Source organism: Cordyceps fumosorosea, assembly GCF_001636725.1.
Source record: "Cordyceps fumosorosea ARSEF 2679 chromosome Unknown scaffold_10, whole genome shotgun sequence".
Classification (NCBI taxonomy): domain Eukaryota; kingdom Fungi; phylum Ascomycota; class Sordariomycetes; order Hypocreales; family Cordycipitaceae; genus Cordyceps; species Cordyceps fumosorosea.
Genome location: NW_017387310.1, coordinates 45,970 through 69,606, shown reverse-complemented (window position 1 = coordinate 69,606; position 23,637 = coordinate 45,970). Strand labels below are relative to the sequence as shown.

Here is a 23,637-nt window from a genome sequence, read left to right as displayed (position 1 = left end):
TTGTATTAAGCAGTAATGCTCTTGAACAGCGCCACCAACTTGTCGCCGAGCAAGTCGACGTCCCCCGGAAACCTGGCGCTCACGTAATTGTAGTGGTCGTCCTCGACCACGAACGGCGCCGGCGCCAGGCTGTTCTGAAAGTCCTCGGGCCGCTCCAGCGCCCTGGTCACGCTTTCCTGGACGTTTTCGCTGCACGCGCCGTACGTCTTGTAGTAGTCGCCGAGGAAGAGGCGGGTGCCCCAGAAGGCGAGCTGCTCGAAGCGCGTCGGCAGCGCCGTCGTCTTGACGCCGTGCAGCACCGACTTGCCGTCGTCGCCGAGCCGCTTGGTCTCGGAGAGGACCATGACGCCGTGGCATACGGCTCCGACGGCCTTGCGGGAGCTGCCGCCGTCCTTGCGGGTCTGGGGGAAGAAGGAGGCGAGGAGGGCGTGTACGGCGGGGCTGTCGATGACTTGTCGCACGCCCTTGTCGTGCCCGCCGGGGAGGAAGACGAGGTCGTACGCGTCGAGGCGGAAGTCGGGCGCGGACCAGGAGAGGGGGGCGTTCCATGGGCTGGAGGCGGACATGGACTTGTACTGCTCGACGACGGTCTTTTTGGCGCCCTGTGGTTTGGTGTTGGTTGTTGGTTTTTGGCCAAGCCGCCTAGAAAGGTTGCGAATGGGGCGTAACGTACAAGGATCAGTTGGGTTATGCCCTCGAGCATCTTGGTGTCGCATTGCGGTACCTTGCCCTTTTCCGTGGCGAATGCGATGTGAAAACCTGCTTCCTCGAACTTGGTAAAGGGCACGGCCGTCTCTATATCCGAAAGACTTGGTTAGTTGAGCGGGCGAGTCCGGTCATACAGAGTGAAACGCACCAGAAGGGTCGTGCCCATAGTCGGCCATGAGAAAGACTACTTTTGCCATTGTGTTCTTTGCTTGATCTTGCTGACTTTTGATATCTGGAAGAGTTTACATTGAGGGCGGCTCTTGGGGTCTTATGTATCGACATGAGATGAGTAGACTAGATCGGAGCACTGCGAGATGCTGCTTACTACACGTGATGAACTAGCCAATCGGAGATTAGTAATGTTCCTACCCGCCGACTGCACTGTGAGGGAGGTAACGACAAATTGCCAACCGTGGTATGCAGCGTTTGGTTTAAAAGTAGACGGATGTTGAATGGAGTCGCTGCTGAAGCGATGCATGTAAGTGACTTGCTGGGGTAGAAGGTACTCTGGGGATGGGTGCCACATCTGTCCGGGGTTGCCTTTTGGGGTAATGAGCGTCAGTATATCGATTACGCGGTCTAACCAAGAACCTCTGTGATTAAGCCGAGTTTTTACCAGTTGCGGTGGTATGAAAAGCTGGAGGCAAAATACTGCCAAACGAGGAGCGGAGGGTGACAGGGATTGTGCTATATTTTGAACGGTTATTCTGCTTGGGTGACGTATGTGGACTAGGAGGCTACGAGCCCAGATCCGAGCGGATTCTTATGAGCAGAGTCTCTGGTACATGGTGCATAAAAGGTTGGCCAGATTCGCTTAACTTGGCTCATACCATCAAGATACGCTGTGTTATTGACTTGAAGCGTTGTGTCTAGTTAGCACGTACAATTAGGTGTCAACCAGAAAGACGCCAATGTCTGCGCTTATAAAGCAGAGCAATATTGGCCGACGGGTATTAGTGGAGAGCGATTCTGGCTACAGAAGACGGGATGGCTTCGGCAGTGCCTGGGGGCTGGAATGACAACAGGGCAGGAATAGGTAGTAATTGATGCAGTGCACTCAAAAGGACTCAATGAATCCAATAAATTGAGGCGTTTTCTTGGGAACATTCTTGAGAATGAGCAATTCTCTACCTACTTGCTATTGTCTTGGTGATGCCATGCTCCAAGACGCGCTGCCTGTCAGTTGAGGCGGCAAACGGCCGGGACTTGGTCCACTGCGCGGAATGTTACCATAACTGCATGAAATGGCATGTCCGTCCGTCTTGCCGTTATTGCAACCGACTCGTAAGAATGAATCATGCTTCTGGAAAAATTGCTACAGAAACTCTATTTTCGGGGCCAGCCACGAGACGTTGGGGTCCCTGCAGCTGCAATCTCTGTGAGCACGCCATCGACCAGTCCCCGCTAATAATAAGCCCGCCCGGCCCTCTGCCCTCCGTGTCGGTCGCGGCCGAACTTGGCCGTTTGTCGTTGAGAGCGTCAGTCAGCCCCAAGCTTAAGCTTCTCAGCCCCAGCTGGGAAGGCGAGACCCTTTTTCTTTCTTGTCCATCCAGCTGTCGTGTGCCCTTTCTCATCTTGCATCTGTACAACATTCATTCCGCTCTCCTCCCATTGCGCTGGTGTGTTTACTTGTTCGGGCTTGTTTGTACTGTACGCACGCGACATCATCGGTGCCCCCGCCTCCACCTTTGTTACAGTCATTCAGCCACCTGATCGATGCCGTCCGCCACCACCACCAGCGGCCGAGGTGACTGGCCGCCACCACAACCGCCAGAGAAGAGCGGCGAAAAGTATGGCCTCGATGCTGACGTCGAAGGCCGTCTACATTCTGGCGAGGACGGCTCCCTCGCTGAGGGCCGCGTGCAGCAGGACCGGCTTCGCCGCGCCCTGTCTGCCCGCCAGGTGCAGATGATTGCCATTGGAGGCACCATTGGCACCGGCCTGTTCCTAGGCACCGGCAAGTCGCTGGCCACTGGCGGACCGGCCTCGATGCTCATTTGCTACGCCATTGTCGGTGCCATCGTCTTTGTCACAATGTTATCTCTGGGCGAGATGTCAGCGTTTATCCCCGTCGCTGGCAGCTTCTGCACCTTTGCAAGGTAAGCATCAGGAACAACGCCTCCCGCCTTGGCAGACGCCTCTACCGTCAAGCCAAGAACACATGGGGGACGAGTGAAAAGCCAAGGGGAAGGAGGGGGAATTCTCAGATAGCTGACACACGCCACAGCCGCTTCGTCGACGACGCCTTCGGATTCGCCCTCACCTGGAACTATTGGTTTAACGATGCCGTGTCCACCGCTACCGACCTCGTCGCCTTGCAGCTGCTACTCGACTACTGGCACACCAACTTCCCCGGTGTCGCCTTCAGCCTCATCTTCTGGGTCGTCCTCATCGCCGCCAACATCATCACCGTGCGCGCCTACGGCGAGCTCGAGTACTGGCTGTCGCTGCTCAAGATTCTCACCATCATCGCCTTCATCTTCGTCGGCATCGCCGTTAATGCCGGCGGCAACACCGAGCACCGCTACATCGGCGGCGCCAACTGGCACCTGCCCGGCGCGCCCTTTGTCGGCGGCATCGGCGGGTTCGCGTCCGTCTTCGTGACGGCAAGCTTCGCGTACGGAGGCACCGAGTCCATCGCCATCACGGCCGGCGAGACCAAGGACCCCAGCCGCAACATGCCGCGCGTCGTCAAGAACGTCTTCTGGCGCATCCTGCTCTTCTACATCCTCTCCATCCTGCTCATCGGCCTCAATGTGCCGTACACGGCCGACGGCCTCAAGAACAAGGACGCGCGCACGTCACCATTCACCCTCGTCTTCCAGATGGCCGGCGCCGAGGTGGCCGGCAGCATCATCAACGCCGTCGTCATCACGAGCGTGCTTTCGGCCGGCAACCACGCGCTGTTCGCGGGCTCCCGGCTATTGTACACGCTCGCGCTGCAGGGGCATGCGCCGCGCGTTTTTGCGCGTCTCAACCGTGGGCAGGTGCCGTGGGTCGCGGTCATCGCCACCAGTATCATTGCCGGTCTGTGCTTCGGCTCTAGCTTCATTGGCGCCGGGCAGCTTTGGTCCTGGCTGCAAAAGTAAGTCTACACGTAAAGCGGTCGGCCTGAGATGCCTCAACGCTAACAACTACGCAAGTATTGTCGGTGTGTCCAATCAGCTTAGCTGGATATCCATCGGCATCGCCTCGATCCGATTCCGCAGCGGCCTCGCGGCCCAAGGGAAGACGCACCTCCTGCCGTTCAAGAACTGGACCTACCCGTGGGGGCCCTGGTTCTCCGTCATCCTAAACAGCTTCCTCGTTCTGGTGCAGGGCTGGAGCTCCTTCAAGGACGGCTTCCACGCCGTCGACTTTGTTAGCTTGTACATTGAGCTACCCGTCATGCTCGTCATGTTTTTGGGGTGGAAGCTGCTCAAGCGGACCAAGTTTGTCAAGGCGGAGGAGATGGACTTTGAGACGGACGTCTACCACGCGGAGGTGGAGGAGAAGGACGAGGATCTCGTGCCAACATGGCGGTCGAGGACGAAGAAGGTGCTCAATTGGCTATTTTAACGTTGTCAAAGTTTTGTTTTACTTTTACCTTGAATTTTACACACAGGCAGGCATAGCGTGAATATTGCTAGAACAACAACCAACAGGATGCATATATACTTTTATTCCCCATTCTATCTAATTGCGCCTTTCTCCTATTGATGCATTTTATGGTACAGGCTCGCAGCCGCTCTTTCTATTGTACAGCCTTGAAGCCAGCCTCGACAGGGTACGAGGGGAAGCCCCAAGGCATGCTGCGCTTGAGGAGCTCGTACTCGAGACCGTTGGGGCCGGCGTTGAGGTAGAGGAACTTGGTGAAGGGCACGGTGGCGTGGTAGCTGAAGGGGGTACCGGCGGGAATGAAGGCGACGTCGCCTTGCAGCAGGTAGGTGGTCTTGTAGCCCTTGACGGAGAGGACCAGCTGGCCGTCGTCCATCTGGATGCCGAGGTGGTGCGGCAGCGTGACGCGGGGGGTGGTCTCGTCGTCGCGCTTCTTGGACATGATGATGGTGCCCATGGTGAAGTTGCCGTTGTGCGAGTTGTCCACCGTGGAGATGGGCTGGATCACCTTGTACCCCGAATCGGTGTTGAGGAACTTGGGCCCGTAGTTGTTGGCCACGTAGTACGGCTTGGTGTTGTCCTTGGGCAGCTCGTTGGTGCCGTTGTGCCAGTTGAGGCCCTCGGCGGAGGCGGTGCCGTTGACGAAGTCGCGGCGCGGGATGTACTGCTGCTCCTCCACGGCGAAAAGGTCGAGCGGCTCGAACAGCTCGTGCAGCTCCGGCGTCATCGGCCCGTACGGCTGCTCGTCCACCTCGTCCGGCACGTACGGCGCGTGCGCCTCCGACGAGAAGCGACCGGACGATACGTCGTCGAAGAGCTTCTCGAAGCCGGCCGGGTGGAAGGCGTGGGTCAGCTGCGAGTCCGGGTCGACGAGCTGAAAGGTGTGGATGGTGCCGGGCGGGACGTTGCCGTAGTCGCCGAAGCTGGCGACGCGAGCCTCCTCCTGCTGCTGGTCGGGGGAGGTGCCGTTGCGCTTGGTCCAGAGCTCGACGCGGCCGCGGGCGCAGTAAAAGTGCTCGTGGTAGGTCTTGTGGATGTGCGGGCGGGCGTTGAGCCAGTTGGTGACCTTGCCGTTGTGCTGGACGAGGGTGAAGGCGCCGCCGGAGGAGTTGGCGGTGATGGAGAAGGTGATGGTCTGCGTCTTGGTGAGCATGATGGCCTTGCCGTGGAAGCGCGGCAGCACGTAAGGGCGGACGAAGTCGGGCGCCGTCTCGACGGTGAGCGTCTTGTTGCCGGAGGCACAGGCGCCGGAGCCGGACTTGGCGCCGGAGCTCGGCGCGACGAGGGCGGCGAGCGCGGTCAGGGCGGTAACACCGGTGAACTTCATGATAACGATTGACGATTGGGACCGAAGGGCAAGCACAGGGAGATGAGGACCAGTGAGAGTGATGGGCGAGTTCTAGAGACGACGCCTGCAGCAGGCCATCACTTTATACTCGGTCCCTCCATTTAGTTCAGGCATCGCGCGCATCCCGTCAGCGGAGCTTTACTTCATATGGGCGGTGCTTCCAGAATCAATGCAGCTTGAACCAAAAATAAGACGACTAATAAGACTAGAATAAGGGAAAACCAGTAAATGGCCATCCCGCATGGTGGATTTGGGGCGTGGGCAGAGTTTTTCGCCTCAAGGCACCACTAACGATGCAACCAAGAGCTTAACTAGCTGGGACTGATTCATGTGTGCACATAAAATGGTGTAACTATTCGTGCATGCATGCTCTCTGTCATCTTTTTCATTTGCTCGGTCATCCCTCACAGGCGCGCCAAATTGGCAGGCACAGCATTGCATTGTGCATCTCTCCGAATAGCGATTCCTTGGCGGCGGAAAAAAAATGGGTTGGACAGTTTGATGTACAGTACATTGCCGGGTGACGATTGTCATTAATTAAAGGACCTATTCCTATTATGCTACACTATCGCCTTGAGGGTCTCGCATGATGACTGACTATACACGCAACACAGCCCAGCCCAGCCCAGCCCAGCCCGCATTCGGAGCTTGGACGCCGCCTTTTGCCCAAAAAAAAAAATTACAGGCCTATATACTTGACTTGCCAACACTTGCTAGTTATGTCATCATCTTATTTGCCCGGAGAACCAGCGAGGCAGAGGAACTTGCGTCCCACCTGGTCGGAGAGCGAGTTGAGCACCAGGTTCCAGACGTTGGTGTCGTACCCCTCGTTGACGTGGCCGACGGGGTCAAGGGGGCAGTAGTCCTGGACAAAGATGTTGTTGACGCCGTCTTCGTGGACAAAGGCCGTCTCCGGGGGCGTGACGAGCTGGTCGTACTTGGAGGTGATGATGGTGAGCTTGGTGCCGGGCTGACGGATGGGGGTGCCGTCGTTGAGCTTGAGCACGCCGGGCCCGCCGACGGACAGCTCGTCGCAGGGCGGGCAGCCGTACTTTTCCAGGATGGCGCCGATGTCCTGGCGCGAGTTGGCGCCGAGCAGCGGCGCGATGTTCCACAGGCCGGCAAAGGTGGTGCCGTTGGTCGGGGGCGCGATGGCGACGACGTGCTCGAGCAGCGGCGCGATGCCGTCGCGGAACTTGGGCGTGTACAGCGACTGGAAGGCGCCCTCGGAGTGGCCGACCAGGTCGAGCTTGGAGGCGCCGGTCTTGCTGGCGACCTGCTTGATGAAGTCGGCAATCTGCTGCGACGACTCGTCGATGGGCTTGAGGCCGCCGACGAAGGGGAAGCCGTCGAGGGCGCCGTAGGTCAGCGAGAAGGTGCAGAAGCCGAGCTGCTGGAGGAAGTACTCGAGAAAGTTGATGTTCTCGTAGTAGGTGGCGCCCAGGCCGTGCAGGAGCACGACCGGGTTCGGGTGGGCGGCGCTCGGCTTGCAGGAGAAATCGTTGTGCACGGGGAGGACGCCGCGGGGCGCCGCAGGGGTGGCGCCGGCGACGGAGGCAAGCCCGATGAGGGCTGCGGCGGCTACTTTGGAGTGCATGATGGCGAATGATGGCTGGGCTGAGAAGGGGGTTGCGATGGAGAGCTGCTGTCGGATGAAGGCTTCAACAACTCCAACAAAAGGCTCAGGGAAACCCGACAACTTTATATTCGTAAAGACTCAACCCCCCTTTCTTTTTGCTAGACGTTTACTGACCTGGAGAACCAACTCCATCACGGCAATTTCCCACACGTTGAATTCGGCGTACCTGGCTGAACTCCTCTAGCTCGTTGAGGGTTAGGTGTGTCTCTGCTTCCCCTCATCTCGCTGGAGATCTTGTCTGCCCTACAACTCCAACGGTGCTAGTTGGTTGCCATCCTCAGCGGGCAGGCGCAGCACTAGGACGGAACTGTAGAAGCTTGCGAGGTGGTTCGACGTCTTTGAGGCTCTGGCCTCGGCTGATGTCTTGAACAGAGTGTTGGAATTATCATGAGCTTTCAGCTGTGCAAGCTTTCAGCTGTGCATGCACGGAAGCTTTCAGCTGTGCATGCACGGAGAGAGAGAGAGAGAGAGAGAGAGTTTGTGTGTATGTGAGGTGCGGATTGAACTCAACCGCCTTCCTTTTTGGAAATGGCGTTGTTGATTCGACGTCTCCTCTGCTATTACCAGTCCAGTAGTAATGCATTGAAAGCCTGGCAAAATGGACGTGCTGCTGCTGGGGGAGCCCTGATCCTGGCACTGTAAAAAGGTACAAGTAAAATGACAACGAGTCTTTCCCGACGTTTCGCCGGCCAGGAACATGCATGAACCGCAGCCGCTTATTCATCAATAAAATACGTAATGATAGAGAATAAAATAAGCAAAACAAAGCCGCGAGTCGCCAGAGCCACAAACTGACTCGACGATGACAGGATCGGGGGGACATGCAGCGGCGTCAAAGCTTAATCTGCCATCGTCAACGGGTCGGTCAGACCTTATTAGTTACCGGTTGGTAGTGACCAGTAGAAACCCCGGAACCCTTGAACCTTTGATTTCCGCTGCAAAGCTCCCCCTCCATTCACATATGGCTCGGGTTAAACTCGGTCACGGACACCAGCTCGCAACTGTTGACAGGAAGGACACAGACACGCAGACACACACGGACACACACCACGGATTCCCCGAAATCCCAGTCCCATTCTCGCCTCTCCTCTCCTCCCGTCATCATCTAACTACTCACAGGCCAATGTGCTGTACATGTTGCCGTGGCCCCTGAGGTACGCCTCCATCGTCGGCTCCTCCTCCTCCTCTCCAGCCTCAGCGTCACCCTCCTCCTCGGCCGCCGGCCCCCCTGCCCGCCGCGACCGCCGCACCACGTCCTCAATCGCCCACGACACCCGCTCCGCGCCGACCATGGCGCCGCCGATGTTGGCCGCGCCCGGCCCCAGCCGCAGCGCCGCCAGCCGCCCGACCATGAACAGCGGCACGTCGTCGCGCCACATGAGGTCGTCGTTGAGGCAGGGGAACCCGCCGAAGCCCTGCACCGGGTGCTTCGCCCTCATCGTCTGCAGGTACGGCAGCGACGCGAAGTCGGTCTGCACGCCCGTCGCGAAGTACATGTAGTCCACCGGCGGCATGTCCTCCACCGGCGGCTCCGTCGTCAGGTTCCACCGCCCGCCCTCGAAGCGCGCGTCCACGATCTGCGTGCCGGTGCACACCCGCACGCTCCCCGCGGCGACGTGCCGCTTCATGATCTTGTGGTACGCAGGCGTCAGGCTGCCGCCGCCGCGCGCCGCGCGGATCATCTCCAGCCGCTCCTCGTCCGAGTCGGCCAGCCAGAACCGCGCCTGCTCCGTGTTCTTGTACTTGCCCATCCACTCCAGCCCCAGGTCGAACAGCTTGACGCGGCAAGGGCCGCGCATCACGTGCCACACCTTGGTCACGCCGCGCCGCACCGCGAGGTCCGCGAGCTGCGCCGAGGTCAGCCCGCCGCCGACGACGACGACGTGGGTCGGCTGCCGCGCGGCGATGAGCCGCCGGAGGTGCGGGTCCGGGAAGGTGGTCACCTGCAGGCTGTGGCAGGCCTGCGGGTACGCGCCGGAGGGGAGGGCGGCGGCGGCCATGGAGGGGATGGAGGGCAGCGAGGGCACGTTGGCGGCGCCGACGCCCATGACGACGCTCCGCGCGTAGTGAGTGCCCTGGTCGGTCCGCACGGCGAAGAGCTTCTCGGCCTCGTCGGGGAACGCGTCGACATAGTCATAGTCGACGTCCTGCACCGCCTCCTTCCGCAGCACGCCAGCCTCGAGGTCGTAGCGCTGCGTCAGCGAGGCGCAATGGTCTTCAAACACGCCCCGCGACGGCGTGTAGTAGTCGTTCTTGTCTCGCACGTTGATGGCGACCCGGGCCGTCTGTCTAACATCGGGATTAGTCTGCGCATGGCCGCTTTATGTGTAGACCCGTCACGTACTTGCCGCCGCAGTGCCGGCTGGCCGCCTTCTTGTGGCCGTGCTTGCTGACCTCCTTGCCCACGCAGTTGCGGATCTCGACCAGCTCGTCCTCGCGGTTGTTCTCGTAGGCGTAGGCCAGGAGCGAGTCGCGGTCGAAGGGGTCGGCGTGCCAGAGCATCGGGCTCCGCAGGTGGGAGATGTCGTAGGTGCGGAAGAGGTAGTGCCAGCGCGCCAGCCACTGGTCCGAGGTGGAATCCAGCACCATCATGTTGTATCCGGGGCCGGTGCGGGGCCGTCGCGTCTTGACCTTGCCGCTCTTTGTCTGCTTCACCGAGACCTTGTTGCCGTGCTTCCGGATCCAGCGGAAGCGGCGGTGTTCCTCGTCGGTGAAGAGGGCCGACGGGGTCTGCTCGCGAAGTCTAGCCGCCATGGCGAGGCCGCAGACGCCACCGCCGACGATGATGACGTCGTAGATATCCTGTCCAGTCATTTTGAGAGGCTAGGCGCTGTTGAAGTTGTCAAGGGCTTCGAGTATGCACCAAGAAAGCTACGGGAAGCGCTGCTCCCCCACGCACTGAGTGACTACCATGCTTATATATCATATCTGCCTTACAACCCTGATGGTCAATTTGGTGATTCAGTCTTGTGTTCGGTGCTTGTGTCGTCTCAATCCCCACGCTATCAAAGGCGACCCTGATGGCACCTGGCCATCCGGGTGCTCTCCCGCGATACAGGCGATAAGTCGGGTTGGACTAGAATTACAAAGGCAAAAGTTGCTCGTTACTCTTCTGAAAGACAGTCGAGAAGAAGAAAAAGGCTGCAGTTGTTGTTGCTACTTGTCCTTGTGGGAATTTGGCAAGGAGAGAAACCACCAAGCAGTCATGCGTTGTGATCCGGGCCACGCATCCTCTACCAGCCACCAATTCGCACAGCAACCCAGTTCATGAAAGGACAAAACATTCACCCTGCTACTTGTTCTGCGGAATCATAAACCCGGCAAAGAATTTGGCCACAGCCTCAGGCTCTCGCAGCGACCCAACGTACGAGACGTGCTGATCCGGCCGCACGACCACGAGGCAGCCCTCCTCGGCGATGCCAAACTCCCTGTACAAGTTCCCGTGCCCCTCGTGGTACGACACGTCGTCGACGTAAATCTTGCCGTAATCGTACCCCTCCGTCTCCGAGAAGCGTCGGAAGATGGGCGGGAAGTCGAAGATGGTCACCGCCGTGCGCGGCGCCGAGTGCACCACCAGCACCTCGAACACGGCATCCACCGGCCCGTCCGCCGGCGTGAACCGGGTCAAGAACGAGTCGCCGTCTTCGAAGTCGTCGGCGACGGCGCGGAGACGCTCCGCGCGGGAGGCGTCGCGCACGTCGCCGGGGAAGACGACGACGCGCCAGCGGCCGTCGCTGGGGAGGAGCTCTTGCAGGTGCCACGGGCGCGCGTCGGCCTGGCTGAGAACCTTGACGCTAGGGATGCGCACGCCGACGGGGATGCCGGGCGCCAGCCGCTGATCCGAGGTCAGGTCGCCGGCCTTGGCGACGATGGCGCTGGGTCCGTAGTCGACGGCGGTGCCGCTGGCGAACAGGTTGCCCTGGGTGAAGGTGTCCTTGAAGTCGGCCATGCGGACGCCCTCGGTGTCGGTGTCGTCCTTGGCCGGACGGCCGGAGAAGAGGCGGGAGAACTTGTGGTCAAAGGCGATGAGGTCCTGCGCGACCTTGCGCCGCTCCGACTCGTACGCCTTGAGGAGGGAGCGGCTCGCCTGGCCCTTGAGGACGCTGGCGACCTTCCACCCGAGATTGAACGCTAGAATGCCGTCAGCTTGTCCTCCGGGGAGCATGGACCGCCTTGGTGCTTACTATCCTGCATGCTCACGTTCATGCCCTGGCCGGCTTTCGGACTGAGATGTGTTAGTCACCGAGCGCCTGCACTCTATCAATGCCCGCCTACCTATGCGTATGGACCGCGTCACCGGCGAGGAAGACGCGCTCGTGCACCGAGAATTTCGCGCCGACGCGCTGACCGATCTGATACGCCGTCCACCAATCCAGCTTGCGGTACGTGATGGTGTACGGCGCCATGATGCGCTGCGCCTCGGCGAGGATGGTCTCGGGCGTGATGCCGGAGCGGTCCGCGCGCTGACCGGGCCTAGCCGCCGCACTGAGCTGCACGTACACGCGCACCAGCTTGTTCTCGCGCGGGATGATCATGATGCTGCCCGCGCCGGCCGAGTGGATCGCGCAGCGCATGCGGATGTCCGGGAAGTCGGTCACGGGCACCACGTCGAGCACGCCCCAGACGTAGTCGGTCGACTCGCCCTCCAGGGAGAGGCCGAGCTGCTTGCGCGTCCACGAGTGCGCGCCGTCAGCGCCGAGCACATACCGCGCGTGCACCGTCTCCTCCGCGCCACCGGCGAGCCTGCTCGCCGCCAGCAGGTCCTCCGTGTCGTCCTTGGTCAGGTTGCTCCGGAACAGGCCGTCCCGCACCGGCTGCCCCCTGTTTTCTGCTTGCTGCTTCGGGGTCGCCTCCTCCTCGGTCAGGCGTCGCAGCGTCACCGCGACCGGGTACGCCGCCGGGTCCTCAACGGCGGCCTCGTCGATGGCGAGGCTCGTGGGCATGACGCCGCGCTCGACTTGGATGTCACCCCGCGCCTCAATCTCGTCCAGGAAGAAACGCTCGATGCGACCCTGGTGCAGCACCGCCTGCTGGAAGCGGCTCAGGCCGGGGGTGGTGTCAGGGAGCCGGTCGCTGCGGCGGAGCGTGCCGGAGCTGTCCGGGTTCCACATGCAAAACTCGAGCATGTGGTTGGACTCGCGCCAGGCGCGGTGGCCGAAGCCGAGCGAGTCTAGGATCTCGAGCGTGCGGCTGGCGAGGCCGTCGGCCTGGCCGGTGTAGACGGCGGTGCCGCGCTTGTCGACGATGCGGGTTCGGATGCCGCACTTGGCCATCCACGTGGCCATCATCAGACCGGCCGGCCCGGCTCCGATGATGAGTACGTCGACGTGGCTTTCAGCGGCGGATGCCATATCTACCGATAGTGTAGGAGAGGTCGGATGTGGTTTTCGAGATGGGGGCAGGAAGCGGGGGAAAGGAACCGTGCTGGGTAGAGGTAGAACAATATATATCCACTGCGGTAACACCGTCGGCAATGCATGTACCGTGATAATTGCCAATACCCAATCCGCATATTAGTCACTATCAGTCAAGACTTGGAAAGAAACATGCGACGGCAATTCATTGGTTCAATAGTCAGGCCCATAACCATCACTAAGATCTTAGAAATAGACTAGACAACCTCACTCTGCCATCAGTCAGGACTTACAAAGCCGCGGTTCCCGCCTCTACCCCGCAACCAGTACAACCAGTCTCTCAGGAGGCCGCTGTCCGGCTGTCTTGAATGCTTGGCAGCGACATCATCTGTGCTACAATGGTCCAATACGGAAGCACGAATCTGGGACGAGAAGATAGATCAAGATTGACTAGCTACCCGCTTAAGCCAATCCCTGCCTCGACAGAAGCCTTGGCGTCCCTATAGCAGTACCCTCCTTCCTGGCCCTCCAAGATGGAATCTCTTTTCCATCTAATATGATACAATGAGAACCCAAAAAAGCGACCTCGCGCGAACGGTGGTTGTGTGCACGCTCATGTCTTACGCCTTGACCCTCTTCTTGCAGTCGTTCAAGGACTTGTCGCCCTCGGCGATGCAGGCGCGGTTATCCTTGCCGTCCGCCTTGCACTTTTCGAAAACCTCCTCAGACTCGTCGAAGCAGACGTCCTCGGGGTTGACTGGGGGCGTGGCCGTGGCCTGAGGGGGCGCGGCATCGTCATCGTCCTCGCAGACCTCCTCCTCGGGGTCAACGGCGGGCGGCTTGGCCGTGGCGATGGCCGTGGGCGTGACGGTGGCCGTGGGCTGAGGGGTCTTGGTAGGCGCCTCGACGGTTCCCCAGATCTGGTTGGGATCGATGCAGTCGTCGGCGTCGTAGTTGGGGCCGCAGAGCTTCTAAAGGGAGGTGTTAGTGGCGGCGCCCTCTTCGGCTGAGATGGGCTGAGGGAGGATGGATGTTTGCACGTACGTCGAGAATTCCGGCAGGAACGGCAATACCAACGCCGGTCAGCGAGGCAACGAAGAGGACGGAGAGGAGCTGCATCTTGGTGGTTGAACGTTGGTGTTGGGTTGAGTTGGGGAGAGTCGTGAGGTTGATGTGACTAGTTAGATGGTGGTGATGAAGCTTCTTTGGGTGTCAAGGTGAGCTGCGATTGTCTCTCTTTAAATACATGTATCTGTAAATCTACGCGACTTCGTGTCCGCAAAAAGCCCCCGTTTCTGTGGAAGCTCGCTCCTCCTGATAATACGATAAGATGGACCAATACTAGAGCTTCTGTCATGTCAATGCTCGGCCTATCCGCGTAGACTATAACGAGTCAAACCGCCAATGCCGGCAGAAAACATGAATAATTTTCCTTACATGTGGGATAATACCCGCTCATAGAGGTACTCCGGAGACGTAATTAGACTCAGTCCTTTGTGTTGGCCTTGACGGAGGAGCGACTCAAGGTCCAAGACAGGGGTGTTTCCTGATTGGGTAGTCGCAGGAATGCCTTTGTGGCTGAGTACATACAAGTGAGCTCGTTACTGAGTAAGTTACTGAGTAAGTTATCAACTATCTGCAGAGTTCAGATGCATACGAGGAATATTCGTAACCACTTGCAAGTGGTGACGCAAGGGGCTCAAGTTTAAGAAAGATGGCGCGTGAGTCGGAGTCTGCCAGGATCTGCATGCTGGGCGCGGGAGAGCCGTCTTTTCCCTGGCCAAAGGTCTGAGGGCTGATGAGCTTATAAAACCACCGTGATTGTGCAAGGGCTACTCCTATGCCGAGTAAGCCCGGCAATCGTCTGTTCTTTATTATGCCGGCTGATGGGACACGGGATTTGCAACCTATGCACACCTAAAAACTCCCATTGAAAAGTCGTCCCTTGCGCTCCTCAAAGGATGTTGGCTATTGGCCAAGAGGAAACGAGACAGACATGGTACAACACCGTCGCCTCCGTGGGCTTGGGCTGTCTGTCTGCCTTGGCAACGAATCCCAGTTGATGAAGCCAAGAGCAAGAGAGCAACTCAACTTCCTCAACGTGAGTGTCCAGCTCTTCAGCAGCATCTCCACGGTTCCCTGAACGGCGGTACCTCGGCTGTGCAATCTGGTGCTATCGCCAGCCAACACGGTGTTATAGGTACTTGCTATTCTGAAACGCCCCCTGACTCGTGCAGCCAAAATTTCGGAATTGAGGCGCTGTAAATGCAGGGCTGGAGATGCATATATTTATGCATATTATCGGTACTCAAAAGTCTTGTTTTGCCAGCTGCCAGGTTAGTTGAATCGCCTCGTCCACTGCAGATGTCACAGACGCGGGGGCGCTTCCACCCAAAACAGACCAGAAGCGAATGGAGCGGAATGGAACGGAAAGTTTTAAGAAAAAGATTCTCTTATTTTTTTTTTATCTAAAAAAAGAAGAAAACAGCCACATTACATAAAGATACTCAAGGCACAGCCTCAAGTCCGTTGCATGGATCCTTACACTATTGGCCTCTCTTAAAAATCTCCCATCCTCGCTCGTAGCAAGGCAGGGCTTTCATCTCCATCACTGCCTCACGACGCGTTCAAGCAGTCGTTGCGGACCGCATCAGCGTCGCTGAAGCACAGGGCCGTGTCCTTGCCGTCGGCCAGGGCAGCAGCCTGGCACTTGAAGAAGAAGTCGTCCGACTTTTGCGCGCAAAGGGCGGCGTCCAGGCGGCGGTGGTTCTCGTGCTCGGCAGCAGCATCGCGCTTCTTGGCGATGAAGCCGTCCAGGCAGTCGTTAAAGACGGAGTCAGCGTCAATGTTGCACGAGTTGAGATCCCCGCCGGCGGCCTGGCAGTCAGCGAAGAAGTTGTCCGACTCGTCGGTGCAGAAGTCGACGTCGAAGCGGCGGTGATTCTCGTGCCTGTCCGTGGCGGCATCGCGCTTCGTAGGATCACGCTTAGCGATGAAGCCAGCAAGGCAGTCGTTGAAGACTGAATCGGCGTCGATGTTGCACGAGTTGAGGTCGCCGCCGGTGGCCAGGCAGTCGAGGAGGAAGTTGTCCGACTCCCCACCGCAGAAGGCTTCATCAAAGCGGCGGTGATTCTCGCGCTTAGCATTTTTTCCACCTTTAGTAGCATCGCGCTTAGTGAGGATGCCATCTAGACAGTCGTTAAAGACCAGGTCGGCATTGATGTTGCACGAGTCAATGTCGCCGCCCACGGCCCGGCAGTCGAGGAATTCGTTGTCCGACTCCACGCCGCAGAAGGCTTCGTCGAAGCGGCGGTGGTTCTGGTGCTCGTCAGCGTCGCGCTTGGCGGCAGCCGCGCGCTTCTTGGCGATGAAGCCATCAAGGCAGTCGTTGAAGACCGAGTCGGCGTCGATGTTGCACGAGTTGAGGTCCCCGCCGGCGGCCTGGCAGTCGAGGAAGAAGTTGTCCGACTCCACGCCGCAGAATGCGGAGTCGAAGCGGCGCTGGTTGGCCGCACGCTTGGCGGTGAGGCCCTGGCGCCGAGGAGGCGCGGCGGATGACTGGCTTGGGGGTCAGCGGATAAGGTTGTTGCTATGATGTAGAGGGCCTGAGACTCACACTGTTGCTCACAGAGGACGGGGCAGCGAAACCAGCGCTGCTCAGCGAGAGAATGATGACGAGGGTAGAGAACTGCATCTTGCCAGAAGATTGAATTAGATGGTCAAGTTGGATCAAGGTAGCTTATTAGTCGGATTGGTGATGATGAGGTGGTTGTGATGGTTGAGATGGTTGGTCGGAATGGGGCAACAACAGTCGACTTATATACACGATAGATGTGCGCCTGATAGATGCGCTTGGGCAGACGGCTACGCCAGAGAGGTGTGATTCTGACATGCTGTGCTCGAATTCGACGCACTCGGTGAAACGACGAGACGAAGCCAAGACGCAAGGGATCGACACAGCCCGAACTGTTGGTTGTCGTGAAGGAGCCGAGTCATCAAGTCTAACTCTGCCTCTATGATGTGTGACGTTGGTAGTGTATGGAAGTCTCAGCCCTTTTTCCGTCTCTGACGCGAGGCTCCAAGTCCGTGCAGATAGTTCTTTTGTCGTCATTCAGGCCTTGGCGTAGCATCGTCAAGGTTAGGGTTGGTTGTGTGAGGCGAAGGCTTTCCTCCTCTCGAGGGGAGGGGGCTGTCAAGGAGGCGGGGGACAGCGACGCTGCGATATCCGAGCAAGATGCATAACAAAGGTTAAATCCCTCAGGCTGAGAGTATAAAGTCCCTTTCACACGTGGTACACCCCCATTATCGCACCTCAAACGCGGCGATCTTGGAAGTGTGATCCGAGAACCCCAGCGACGTCGGCCACCCATTTCTCAGCCACCCCCCAAGATGTAGTAGGGTAGAGGATGAGACTGAAAAGGGCGTGTTTCCAACAGTAATCACATGCCGATGAATGGCCGGTGCTGACAAGTTAGCCGACGCGAAGTTGGGAATAGACGACAAGGCGTAAATAGGGCTGTGCAACACGCCATACGTCAAACCGGCGAGAGTTACAGCATCGCAGCCACGGATTTTCTGGAACATGGTTCCTGTCACGGACAGACCATGGAGATGTGTAGCGGATGCCGGATACCGGGGATGATCGGCTGTGCGGCGGAGCTGCCAATTCATTCATCACCGATCTTTTTGGGGTCCGTGGTGGTGGCTGAGCCGGTGAACCGTGCCCGGTGTGACGGTTACGGGTTTGTCGGAGGGCGGCTGCGGTGACGGTATTTGTCAGAGAATCATCGGCACTTTTTCCTCCAAACCAGTCGCATCCCTACAGAAAGACATGTTGGCGCTTAACAGGAGGCTGTATATACGTATGCGCCAAGATGCCTTGTCGATCTAGACTCGTGGGTTGCGTCGCGAGGCTACCCTGAAGCTGGCAGTGCATGTACTACATACGATCGGAAAATTTATCCTTAAAACGCATCCTGAGGTGTTTGAGCAACCATGTACGTCTCTATTTTATTAAACAATACAGTAGACTTAATCTCAGCTTCTATCTCAACTCTATCTCGTACTTTGGCCTCGTCATCAGACCAGACACGCTACAAGTTTCAGCCTTCGTCTGCCTCCTGATCTCGGTTCCCGGTATCCGGCCGGTAACTTGCTTCCGTCTATCAATTCGAACACGAGCAGGATGGAGTCTCAGTGGCTGCCACCGGTAACGACGACGTGGTTATCGATACCAGCCTAGATGTCGTCAACGACACCGACGACACCGACGTGGACACAGCCGGAGGCGTCGCCGTCGCCGTCTCATTACCCGGTACCGGGATCCTCGCCGTCTCACCACCCGGCACCGGGATCCTCGCCGCCCTGCCCCTCACGCTGCTATCAAACGGCAGCGTCCCATTCCCCATCGTCCCGTCCTCATTCACCGTCGACCCCTCCACACACCGCCCCCCTCCCCACGCCGCCTCCGCCACCGCCTTCCACGCCTCCGTCACGTCCGCCAGCATCTCCCGCGTGTAAAACAGCCTGCAGTTCGCCGCCTCGTAGGTGAAATGCAGCGGCAAGCCGTCCGGGTCCGCCCCCGGATGCGCGTTGCGCACGTTCGCCGACCCGCCGCCGCTGTCCTCCAGCAGCGGCAGGATCGGCGCGTCCTGCAGCGGAGGCAGCGCCCGCGTCACGGTGCTGAGCAGCTCCCGTCCGCCGTCCCGCATCTGCTGGATGTCGGCGGCGAACTCGCTCATGAGGCCCTTGATGTCGCCGTTGTTGAGGATCTCGGAGCCGCGGACGCCGCCGATGGCTTGCATGGGCTTGTTGAGGGGGCGGCCGCCGAGGGCGACGGTGCGGATGCCAAAGTTGCGAACCATGAGGCCGGTGAAGATGGTGCAGGCAGATGCGCATGTGCCGTCCGTGAGGATAACCATGTTCTCGGGCTTCCACGGCGGCGCCTGCTGGCCGCCGTCGCCGCCTCCGCCGCCGTTGTTGTTGTTGTTACTGTTATCATTGTTATTGTTGCTTTTGCTGTTGTTCTTGTTGTTTTTCCGGTTTCGGAGCTGGTTGATGTGATTCCGGCGTCCGCCGACGCTGCTCCGGCTCCGGCTTCGGCGCTGGCGCTGGTTCTTGTTGTTCTTGTTGTTGTTGTTATTATTATTGTTGTTGTCGTTGCCTCCCCCGCCCCGGCCCTTCGGCTCGTACCCCCGCAGGAAGACGTCCGGTTCGGTCAGGTACGGCACCGCCGTGCTCCTGTGAAACGCCGCCGTCACGTTCTGCCCGTTGATCTGCGGTGCCTCAAAGAACGCCTCCGCCGTCTCAATATCCCCCCCGTCCGGCCCGAACCCGGGCGCCCCCGGTCCCACCAGCAGCTCCGACGCGTCCGGGAAGTCCAGAAACCTCCCCGTCAGCTCCACACCGCCGCTCATCCGGTACCGGTCAAACGCGTCAAAGGGCGCACCGGGAAAAAATGTCGTGTACGCAAAGTCGGCCAGGTCCAGCGAGCCGCCGCCGTTGGCCGACATGTCGATGATGAGGTTCTGGCGGCCCTGCTCCCGCGCGGCCGCGGCGGTTTGGTCCATGACGTCGCCAAACTCGCGCACGAACCCGTTGAGGTCAAAGTCCTCGCCGAGGGGGTCGTCGGAGTTGAGGGCGACGAAGGCGAGGAAGGAGATGACGGTGGTGTTTGCCAGCGCGGGGTCGTCGAGCATGTAGCTGGCCACGGTGTTGGCCGAGTGCTTGGCGACCGGCGGCGGGTAGCCGGGGACGGTCTGCTCCGGCTCCGGTGGCGGCGGCTTCTTCTTGTTCTTGCGGTCCTCGTCCTCCTGCCCGGGCGGCGGCGGGGGCGGAGTGAGGGGCGGGACTTCGAAGCGCTCGCGGAATTCATCGCCGGACCGGATGCCGCAGAGATCGATGGTGGGGAGAGTGATGAGGGAGTTGACGACGGTGCGCGAGGTGCCGTTCTTGTGCACGATGGTGTAGTTGTCGGGGATCTCGAAGATGGCCAGTCTCGCGCTCGGGTCCACGCCGGCGGCGAAGCCGGGGATGGACCCGAAAGCCGCGTTGAGCCTCGCATCGGGGTCTTGATGGCCCTGCTCGACGCGCAGGACGTCGTTTTCCAGAAACTCGTACACGTCCACGCCGTCGATGGTTTCGATCGGGGAAGGTGTGAAGGTCGCGTTGCCTTCTGGGAAGACGTCCTGGACCGCGAAGATCTCCGGCAGCTCCCGTCCGTCGGATGAAATGGACACAAACTCAAAGTCTTCGCGGACCTGGCGAAACGCGTTGAACAAGCCGGGCGTGTATCCAAAGTGGTTGTCGTTGGCGGCAACAAACTGTGGTCGTGTCTTTGTTAGCGACATCCAAGGCCAGAAAGGGGACCATATTTTACATACCAGACTCCGGAGATCCGTCATGACCTCGAATTGCGACTCATATCCGTTGCCCTGTAGCTTTTTACGCATGGCATCTATGCCACCCATGATGTCCACCCCGGGGAGCAGGTACTCCTCCGGCGGGTTCTTGAGAATCTCCAGCGTGCTCTGGTAGTCGATGTACGGGCTCAGGTAGTCGAGCAGGGCTAGATTCTGCTCCGTCGCCACGGGGACGGACTTGAGGCAGGCCGTGCCCACAGAGGGTCGCAGGTCGAGGATGATGGCGTCTTCGGACGTCTTGTTCTTGTTGGCAGCCTCGAACGCCTGGCTGATCATCGCGCAAGGGTCCGTCTCGGCGTTGGCCTGCACGCCCAGCGAGGAAAAGTACGGAGGCGCCCGGACGGCCGTCTTTAGCAGGTTTCGGTGCGGCGCCCGATAGTGCACGACGGCCAGGGCCGGGCGGGCGGCCATGAGGAGGACCGCGAGGGTCGGCAGCATGATGGGCTGATGAAGAGGGACGAGAACCAGCTCAAATAAAGGGTGAAGCGATGGGGATGGCAAGGACAAGCCTGCTCTTTCCTGTGAAACGCTGTATTTGGGTGAGATCTGCAGTTGATCTGATCATGGGCGGTAAACAGGAGCCCTCCATTGTACTTATACGATGACCCTCCATACTACTTATAAGATGATATATCTTGTGCGAGATAAACATGCCTTTTAGAAAAAAAAAGCATAAAAAATATGACTTACACATTGAATTGCCCTTTGTGAATAAGGTTCCTATAACAGGATCACATACAAGGGTCAGCGATCACCGTTTCGGCGATGAAACGCGGGATGCATGAGTCCGGTTTCAACGAACAGCGTAGGAACACATTATGCCCGCAAATCGTCATGCTTTTTCGCTACTTATTCCCTTAGTTGGCTGGGGGAATAAATTTTCCCGACGGAAATGTCCCGGCGAGAAATTCTCTGAAAAGGTTGAAAAAACACGCAAAATTGAAGCTTCTTTTTGACTCCTCCCCCAGCTAACTGCAAGTGCATGAGCATGAGCTGATGGGGTTTCAGTTGCGACCTCCAAAGCTTGCGCCATTAAAGCTTATTGTTTTCTTCCCTTCTCGCTGCTCTGTCCCGGATGCTCACAAGTGTTTGAATATGATGGCAGAAGCCATTGGTCCCCGTTTGCATCCTGTGACGATGTTTTGGCACGACCGGGGGGAGGGCAAGTTCAGTATAGCCTCACTGCGATGCTATACCCATGCGCGTTCTTGTTGGTGGGCTGCTTTGCTCAAACGAGTGACAGTCACCACAGTGATTCGCCAGATGCCTCTCTTCTCTCTTCGAGAAGTGAGTGCCGGCCCTGACTAGCAAATATTTCCGACCCGCGATGGCGTCATGGTCGAAGCCGGACAACCTCGACCTCGACCCATTCCGGATATTCCGGGGGAGCCAGCCAGCCACTCCCGGACTGCTGATTTTCAGTCACTACCGGACTACTGATTTTGAGCCGCCTCCAGAATCCATCCCCAATGAGGAAAAAAGACTCAAGAGCGCGCCCGATGCTCCGCGCCGGGTCGTGGGTGAGACTAGTTAGGGCCGGCACTTGAAACTTGAATCCACCCCGGAATGTGGTGGAAGCAACCTCACCCGGGTTTAACCCTCAGCACGCTTGGTAGGGCTTCTTCGAACCTTCCAGAGAATATGGGTATATATCCACCCGTGGTTGCACTTTTGCTGCCTGTCAAGTTTCGTCTCATTTCACCAACTGACACCAATTCTGACGCCAGGCCGCATAGGAAACTTTGAACCAGTCCGTCTTGTCTTGGCTGTTTCAGGCAATCATTATCTATCATCTTGCTCACACGAAGACCAAGGTTGAAATCCAACGGCTAGATAGTTACAACTGTGCTGACTAGACACGCTCCCCATCGCCTGCCGCCCCGGCGCCGACGTCCGCCAGGTGGCCATCGCGCTGCTTGACCATGACGGCCTTTTGCAGGGCCGCCCGCGGCGGGAACTTGGCGTCAAAGACCTCCTCCATCTCCTCCAGCGTGCGGCCGCGCGTCTCCACGCCGAAGAAGAACCACACGGCCGCGTAGACGAGGTTGAGGCCGACGAAGACGAAGTAGTAGCGGAAGTCGATGGCCTCGAGCGCGACGGCCGTGACGTACGTGTTGTACAGGTTGGCACAGTTGGACAGGATGACGTGCTGGGGCAGGTTAGCTCAACTCTCACGCACCAGGAATAAAAAGCTTGGAAGCAACTCACGATTCCCATGCCCTTGGCTCGCATCGGGGTGGATAGCACCTCGGCGCAGTACGTGGCCGTGAGAGGCGTGTAGATGAAGGAGTAGGCGCAGCCAAAGAGGAAAATCTGCCGAGAAACTTTATTAGCAAGACACCCATGCCAAGTCTTCGTGAGAACAGGCAGGGGCCGACACTTACAAAGGCGATGCCACCGTTGGTAATGGTGGCGCTCACGTCCGTCTTGCCGCCCTCAAAGTAGCTGGAGAAGCCGGTGACGCCGCCAAACAGGCCTGCCAGGACAATGCTACCCATCCACAGCTTCGTCCGTCGTCCCACGCTATCATTCAGCGCCGAGCCCGCCACCGCGCCCGCGCCCGACACGATCGTGTTCGCAAACGTCAACAGCAGCTTCCTCTCCGGCGTCTTCACCCCGAGCAGCTTGTACATGGACGGCAGGTAGTACGTCAGCACCGAGTTGCCGCTGAGCTGCGCGAACACGGACATGCACGCCATCATCGCGAACCGCCAGCGCGCGTTGTGCGAGTCGACCAGGCCCCAGTAGTTCCACACGCTCGAGGCGCGCTGCAGCTCCAGGCCGGCCTCGAACTCGCGCAGCTCCAGCTGCACCATCGGGTGCTGCATGTCGCCGCCGCCGTGGTACTTGGCCAGCACCGCGGCAGCCTCCTCCTTGCGGCCCCACATGGTCAGCCACCGGGGGGACTCGGGGATGACGAGAGCGCCGGCGAAGATGAAGACGGGGGGGAGGAGCTGCAGGCCGAGAGGAAGGCGGAAGGCTTCCTCGCCGGGCGACTTGACGGCGGCGTAGGCGACGCCGGTGGCGAGGGGGGGGGGGGGGGGGGAGAAGGGACGGCAGGGTTTTTTGAGGACGTACAGGTGTTGTAGTAGCCAACGACACGGGCGCGCCACTGCGGCGGCGCCAACTCCAGCGCGTAGGTCGGCGCCGACGACGTACCGATGGACACGCCGAAGCCGAGCACGAACCGGCCGCCGAGGAGGTACGCGTTGGACCGCGCGGCCGTCTGCACCGCGGCGCCGACCATGATGAGCACGGAGCCGGTCATCATGCCGGCGCGGCGGCCGAAGCGGTCGCAGATGGGGCCGGTGAAAAGGGAGCCAATCATGTTGCCGATTGTGTAAATCATAAATATGCTGCCGAGGGGGTTTATCAGAATTATTTTTTCAACAAGCCATAAACTGCTGGAAGATGGAAACAACTTGCATGCCAGTGGCTGAGCCAAGCTCGGTGTGGTGAAAGTACTTTTGATATTGCGGCATGGCGTTGATGGAGCTAAAGATGGACTGGAGGGCTGCGTGTTAGCGAATCTTCGTCTCTCTTTTTTTTTTTTTTTTTTTTCCCTTCATT

The 23,637-nt window shown here is 58.9% G+C and overlaps 11 protein-coding genes across 11 annotated transcripts in view; 1 reads left to right on the top strand and 10 right to left on the bottom strand.

Moving 5' to 3' along the window:
- Nucleotides 1–5: 5 nt before the first annotated feature.
- ISF_04511 (ThiJ/PfpI family protein) lies at nt 6–905 on the bottom strand (the record flags this gene model as incomplete). The annotated part of the gene is made up of 3 exons (XM_018848117.1): nt 6–602; nt 674–795; nt 857–905. 3 exons carry the CDS (start codon nt 903–905, stop codon nt 6–8), a joined length of 768 nt encoding a protein of 255 aa, XP_018704451.1.
- Nucleotides 906–2,424: 1,519 nt separating this feature from the next.
- ISF_04510 (Amino acid/polyamine transporter I) lies at nt 2,425–4,266 on the top strand (the record flags this gene model as incomplete). Its single annotated transcript, XM_018848116.1, has 3 exons — nt 2,425–2,807; nt 2,936–3,793; nt 3,852–4,266. The coding sequence occupies 3 exons, from the start codon at nt 2,425–2,427 to the stop codon at nt 4,264–4,266; spliced, it is 1,656 nt and encodes a 551-aa protein (XP_018704450.1).
- Nucleotides 4,267–4,441: 175 nt separating this feature from the next.
- Nucleotides 4,442–5,632, bottom strand: ISF_04509 (RmlC-like jelly roll fold domain containing protein; the record flags this gene model as incomplete). The annotated part of the gene is made up of 1 exon (XM_018848115.1): nt 4,442–5,632. One exon carries the CDS (start codon nt 5,630–5,632, stop codon nt 4,442–4,444), a length of 1,191 nt encoding a protein of 396 aa, XP_018704449.1.
- A 751-nt stretch (nt 5,633–6,383) lies between these two features.
- On the bottom strand, nt 6,384–7,250 carry ISF_04508 (Lipase, class 2; the record flags this gene model as incomplete). Its single annotated transcript, XM_018848114.1, has 1 exon — nt 6,384–7,250. One exon carries the CDS (start codon nt 7,248–7,250, stop codon nt 6,384–6,386), a length of 867 nt encoding a protein of 288 aa, XP_018704448.1.
- Nucleotides 7,251–8,401: 1,151 nt separating this feature from the next.
- ISF_04507 (FAD binding domain protein) lies at nt 8,402–10,106 on the bottom strand (the record flags this gene model as incomplete). Its single annotated transcript, XM_018848113.1, has 2 exons — nt 8,402–9,581; nt 9,637–10,106. 2 exons carry the CDS (start codon nt 10,104–10,106, stop codon nt 8,402–8,404), a joined length of 1,650 nt encoding a protein of 549 aa, XP_018704447.1.
- A 478-nt stretch (nt 10,107–10,584) lies between these two features.
- ISF_04506 (FAD monooxygenase) lies at nt 10,585–12,643 on the bottom strand (the record flags this gene model as incomplete). The annotated part of the gene is made up of 3 exons (XM_018848112.1): nt 10,585–11,423; nt 11,477–11,517; nt 11,568–12,643. 3 exons carry the CDS (start codon nt 12,641–12,643, stop codon nt 10,585–10,587), a joined length of 1,956 nt encoding a protein of 651 aa, XP_018704446.1.
- A 623-nt stretch (nt 12,644–13,266) lies between these two features.
- Nucleotides 13,267–13,765, bottom strand: ISF_04505 (hypothetical protein; the record flags this gene model as incomplete). The annotated part of the gene is made up of 2 exons (XM_018848111.1): nt 13,267–13,617; nt 13,691–13,765. The coding sequence occupies 2 exons, from the start codon at nt 13,763–13,765 to the stop codon at nt 13,267–13,269; spliced, it is 426 nt and encodes a 141-aa protein (XP_018704445.1).
- Nucleotides 13,766–15,262: 1,497 nt separating this feature from the next.
- Nucleotides 15,263–16,340, bottom strand: ISF_04504 (hypothetical protein; the record flags this gene model as incomplete). Its single annotated transcript, XM_018848110.1, has 2 exons — nt 15,263–16,204; nt 16,263–16,340. The coding sequence occupies 2 exons, from the start codon at nt 16,338–16,340 to the stop codon at nt 15,263–15,265; spliced, it is 1,020 nt and encodes a 339-aa protein (XP_018704444.1).
- A 1,499-nt stretch (nt 16,341–17,839) lies between these two features.
- On the bottom strand, nt 17,840–20,505 carry ISF_04503 (peptidase S41 family protein; the record flags this gene model as incomplete). The annotated part of the gene is made up of 3 exons (XM_018848109.1): nt 17,840–17,884; nt 17,965–19,968; nt 20,029–20,505. The coding sequence occupies 3 exons, from the start codon at nt 20,503–20,505 to the stop codon at nt 17,840–17,842; spliced, it is 2,526 nt and encodes an 841-aa protein (XP_018704443.1).
- Nucleotides 20,506–21,919: 1,414 nt separating this feature from the next.
- ISF_04502 (hexose transport-related protein) lies at nt 21,920–23,395 on the bottom strand (the record flags this gene model as incomplete). The annotated part of the gene is made up of 4 exons (XM_018848108.1): nt 21,920–22,216; nt 22,276–22,380; nt 22,452–23,179; nt 23,227–23,395. The coding sequence occupies 4 exons, from the start codon at nt 23,393–23,395 to the stop codon at nt 21,920–21,922; spliced, it is 1,299 nt and encodes a 432-aa protein (XP_018704442.1).
- Nucleotides 23,396–23,453: 58 nt separating this feature from the next.
- ISF_04501 (hexose transport-related protein) overlaps nt 23,454–23,637 on the bottom strand; it is a gene marked incomplete at both ends in the record, with an annotated part of 486 nt that continues 302 nt past the window's right edge. Inside the window, one exon of the mRNA XM_018848107.1 lies at nt 23,454–23,573. Within this exon, the coding sequence (XP_018704441.1) occupies nt 23,454–23,573 (120 nt within the window). The remainder of the gene's footprint in view (nt 23,574–23,637) is intronic.